This window comes from Rhincodon typus, unplaced genomic scaffold (genome assembly GCF_021869965.1).
Source record: "Rhincodon typus isolate 14 unplaced genomic scaffold, sRhiTyp1.1 hic_rhity00009897, whole genome shotgun sequence".
Taxonomy (NCBI): Eukaryota; Metazoa; Chordata; class Chondrichthyes; order Orectolobiformes; family Rhincodontidae; genus Rhincodon; species Rhincodon typus.
Window position 1 is genome coordinate 1 of NW_025975535.1, and position 3,550 is coordinate 3,550.

Consider the following 3,550-nt stretch of genomic DNA (forward strand, 5'->3'; position numbering starts at 1 on the left):
TGCTCTAGGGAAAACATCCCAGTCTGTCCAATCCTGAAACTCTCCAGTCCCAGGCAACATCCTGGCAAATCTCCCTGCACTCTCTCCAGTGCTGTTACACACCTCCTATAACGTGGATTCCAGAACTGCTCACAATACTCTCTCTGTGACCTAACCTGACCTGTTCTTAAACACTATACTTTGGCTAATAAAAGCAAATATCCCATATGCCATCTTAACTACTTTATCCACCTTCCCTGGTACTTTAAGGGATGACTGTACATGCTCACTCAGGTCCCTCTGATCCTCGGTGCTTCCCAGGGTCCTACTCTTCATCATGTGTTCCCTTGCCTTGTTTGCCCTGCCCTAATGCATCACCTCACACTTATCCGGATTGAATTTCATCGTGAAGTGAATTGAACTGTAAGAGTTTCGAAGAAGCAATGTCTTATTGCAGCAGAGCTTTACCCAACTGATTCCTGGGATAACAAGGTGTAGAGCTGGATGAACACAGCAGGCCAGGCAGCATCAGAGGAGCAGGAAAACTGACGTTTCCGGCCTAGAAGACGGGTCTAGGCCCTAAACGTCAGCTTTCCTGCTCCTCTGATGCTGCTTGACCTGCTGTGTTCATCCAGCTCTACACCTTGTTATCTCAGATTCTCCAGCATCGGCAGTTCCTACTATCTCTGATTCCTGGGATGACAGTTTTGATGTTTGAGGAATGTTTTCTCTCACCGACCCTGAGTCCTGACTTCGAGCTCTGACCCTGAACCTGATCAAGTCTGACACTGAGCCATGACCCCAAGCCCCAACCGTGACCTCTGAACCAGAGCTTACTTGTGCACTGCGGCAGGTTACAGGGTCGTTCCTGGAAAGTTTCCCCGGTGCAGTTCTGGTGTCTCCAACAGGAACGGCTTCGGGTCTTGGTGCTAGGAAACTCTGTGTCTGTACAGTTCCTGGAGCAACGAGTCCATGGGGACCAAGGGGAAAACCCATCAGAGTCTAGAGAATAACAGAGAGAGTGAGGGTGTGAGGGTGAAGGGACAGAGAGAAGGAGAGAGCAAGAGAGAACGAGAGTAATGGAGAGAGTGGGGGTGAATGGAGAGAGTGAGAATAATAGAGGACACAAATGGTGAGAGTGAGAGAGTAACAGAAACAGAGAGAGAGAGGGAGAGGGAGAGAGAGCGAGAGAGGGAAAGAGAGAGAAAGAGAGAGAAAGAGAGAGTAACAGGGAGATGGGAACCTATGCAAGGAATTAGAGGAAGGTAAATCAAGGACAAGTTCAAAAGACAAAAATGGGAATAAGAAAAGTGATAAGCGGAGAAATTGAGGGGCAGGATCAAACTGGGACACAGTGAAAAATAATGGGAACACACAGTATTGTTAAAAATACAAGCCTTAAGGCTTTGTATCCTAATGCACAAAACATTTGCAATAAAATGGGTGAATCAATTGTGCAACTAGATTAAATCATGTACGAGATATTCGGGACTATGGAGATATGGCTGCATGGTGACCAGGGATGGGAGCTGAATACCCAGGGATATTCAGTATTTAGGAAGGTGGACAGAAAGGAAAAGGCAGCAACGTCACACTGCTGGTTAAAGTGGAAATTAACACAATAGTGAGGAAGCATATTAGCTCCGATGATGTGGAATCTGTATGGGTAGAACTGAGAAACATCAAGAGTGTTGTATACAGCCCCCCAAACTGTAGGGGTGATATTGGGACTGGCATTAAACAGGAAATTAGAGACACATGCTATAAAGGAATGTATGTAATCATGGGTGACTCTAATCTGCATATGGATTGGACAAATCAAATTAGTAACATTACCGAGGAGATAGAATTCCTGGAGTAAATATGGGATGGTTTTCTGGACTAATACATTAAGGAATTACCTGGAAATCAGGCCATCCTAGATGAGGTATTGTGTAATGAGAAAGGAATAATTGATAATCTAGCTGTGTGAGGCCCCTTGGGGAAGAGTGACCATAATATGATATGATGGGGCGGCACTATGGCTCAGTGGTTAGCACTGCTGCCTCACAGTGCCAGGGACCCAGGTTCAATTCCACCCTCAGGCGACTGTCTGTGTGGAGTTTGCACATTCTCCCCGTGTCTGCGTGGGTTTCCTCCGGGTGCTCCGGTTTCCTCCCACAGTCCAAAGATGTATGGGTTAGGTGGATTGGCCATGTTAAATTGCCCATAGTGTCCAGGGATGTTTAGGCTAGGTGGGTTAGACATGGGAAATGTAGGGGGATGGGTCTGAGTGAGATGCTGTTCGGAGGGGCTGGTGTGGACTTGTTGGGCTGAATGGCCTGCTTCCACACTGTAGGGGTCCTATGATTCCTCATTAAGATGGAGAGAGACGTAGTTGATTCTGAGTGTAGGATCCTGAATCTAAATAGAGGAAACTACAATGATATGGGGCATGAGTTGGCTCTGATAGATTGGGGAACATTACTGAAAGGGATGACGGTAAAAACGGAATGGTAAACATTTAAAGAGTGCATTGGTGAACTGCAACAATTGCTCATTCCCATCTAGTACAGAAATGAAATGGGAAAGGCTGAAAAACCATGGCACAGAGGGGAAAAATACAGACAGTATTAGATCCAAGGAAAAGGCATACAAATTGGCCAGAGGAAAGCAATGGATCCAAAACTGGCTTCATGGCAGGAGACCCAGGGTGGTGGTAGGAGGCTGTTTGTGAGACTGGAGCCTGGTGTGCAGTGGTGTACCACAGGGATCAGTGCTATGAGATCAAGGACCACGAAAGGTTACCCGGATGGTTGAGAGTGAGGGGGAAGGTGTTACGTTAGAGGAGGATATGAACAGATTGGTCAGATGGTTCAGTCAGTGACAGATGGAATTTAATCCTAATAAATGTGAGGGGATGCACCTTGGAAGGAGTAACAAGACAAGGGAGTACTCAATGGATGGCAGGGAATTAGGAAACTCAGAGGAACAGCGGGATCTTGGGGTGTTTGTCAGATCCGTGAATAGGTGATAGGACAGGTGAATCGGCTAGTTAAGGCAGCATATGGGACTTATCAGTCAAGGTGTAGATTATAAGGGCAGGGAGGTTATGTTGGAGCTGTGCAGGACTTTGAGGAATGGAATACACTGCCTGGTTTGGTTGGTGGGGGGGGGTGGTCGTGGTGGTGTAGTTAAGGCAAGAAACCTCACAACATTTAACAAGTACTTGGATGAGGAGTTGAAATGTCATACCATTTAAGGATATGGGCCTAGTGCGGGCAAGTGGGACAAATGAAGATCTGGTGTAGCTTTGGTGGTACACACTCAATGGCTTGAAGGATCTCTTCTGAACTGTATAGTTCGATGTGATGACAATTGGGAGCAGTTTAGAATTCAACAAAGCAGGACAAAGGGATTGACTAAGGAAAGGAAAATAGAGTACGAGAATAATCTTCTGGGGAACATAAAAACTGACTGTAAAAGCTTCACTTGGTATGTGAAGAGAGAAGGACTGGTGAAGAGAAACATAGGTCCCTTACAGTAAGAAACAGGGGAATTTATAAATAACTGACCAAACAAATACATAGAT

General features: G+C 46.0%; 1 protein-coding gene across 1 annotated transcript in view; it reads right to left on the reverse strand.

Moving 5' to 3' along the window:
- Positions 1-816: 816 nt before the first annotated feature.
- The window catches only part of LOC125482407 (SCO-spondin-like), a gene marked incomplete at its 3' end in the record, with an annotated part of 6,648 nt that continues 3,914 nt past the window's right edge, over positions 817-3,550 (reverse strand). Inside the window, exon 4 of the mRNA XM_048594477.1 lies at positions 817-981. Coding sequence (XP_048450434.1) covers positions 817-981 — 165 coding nt within the window. The remainder of the gene's footprint in view (positions 982-3,550) is intronic.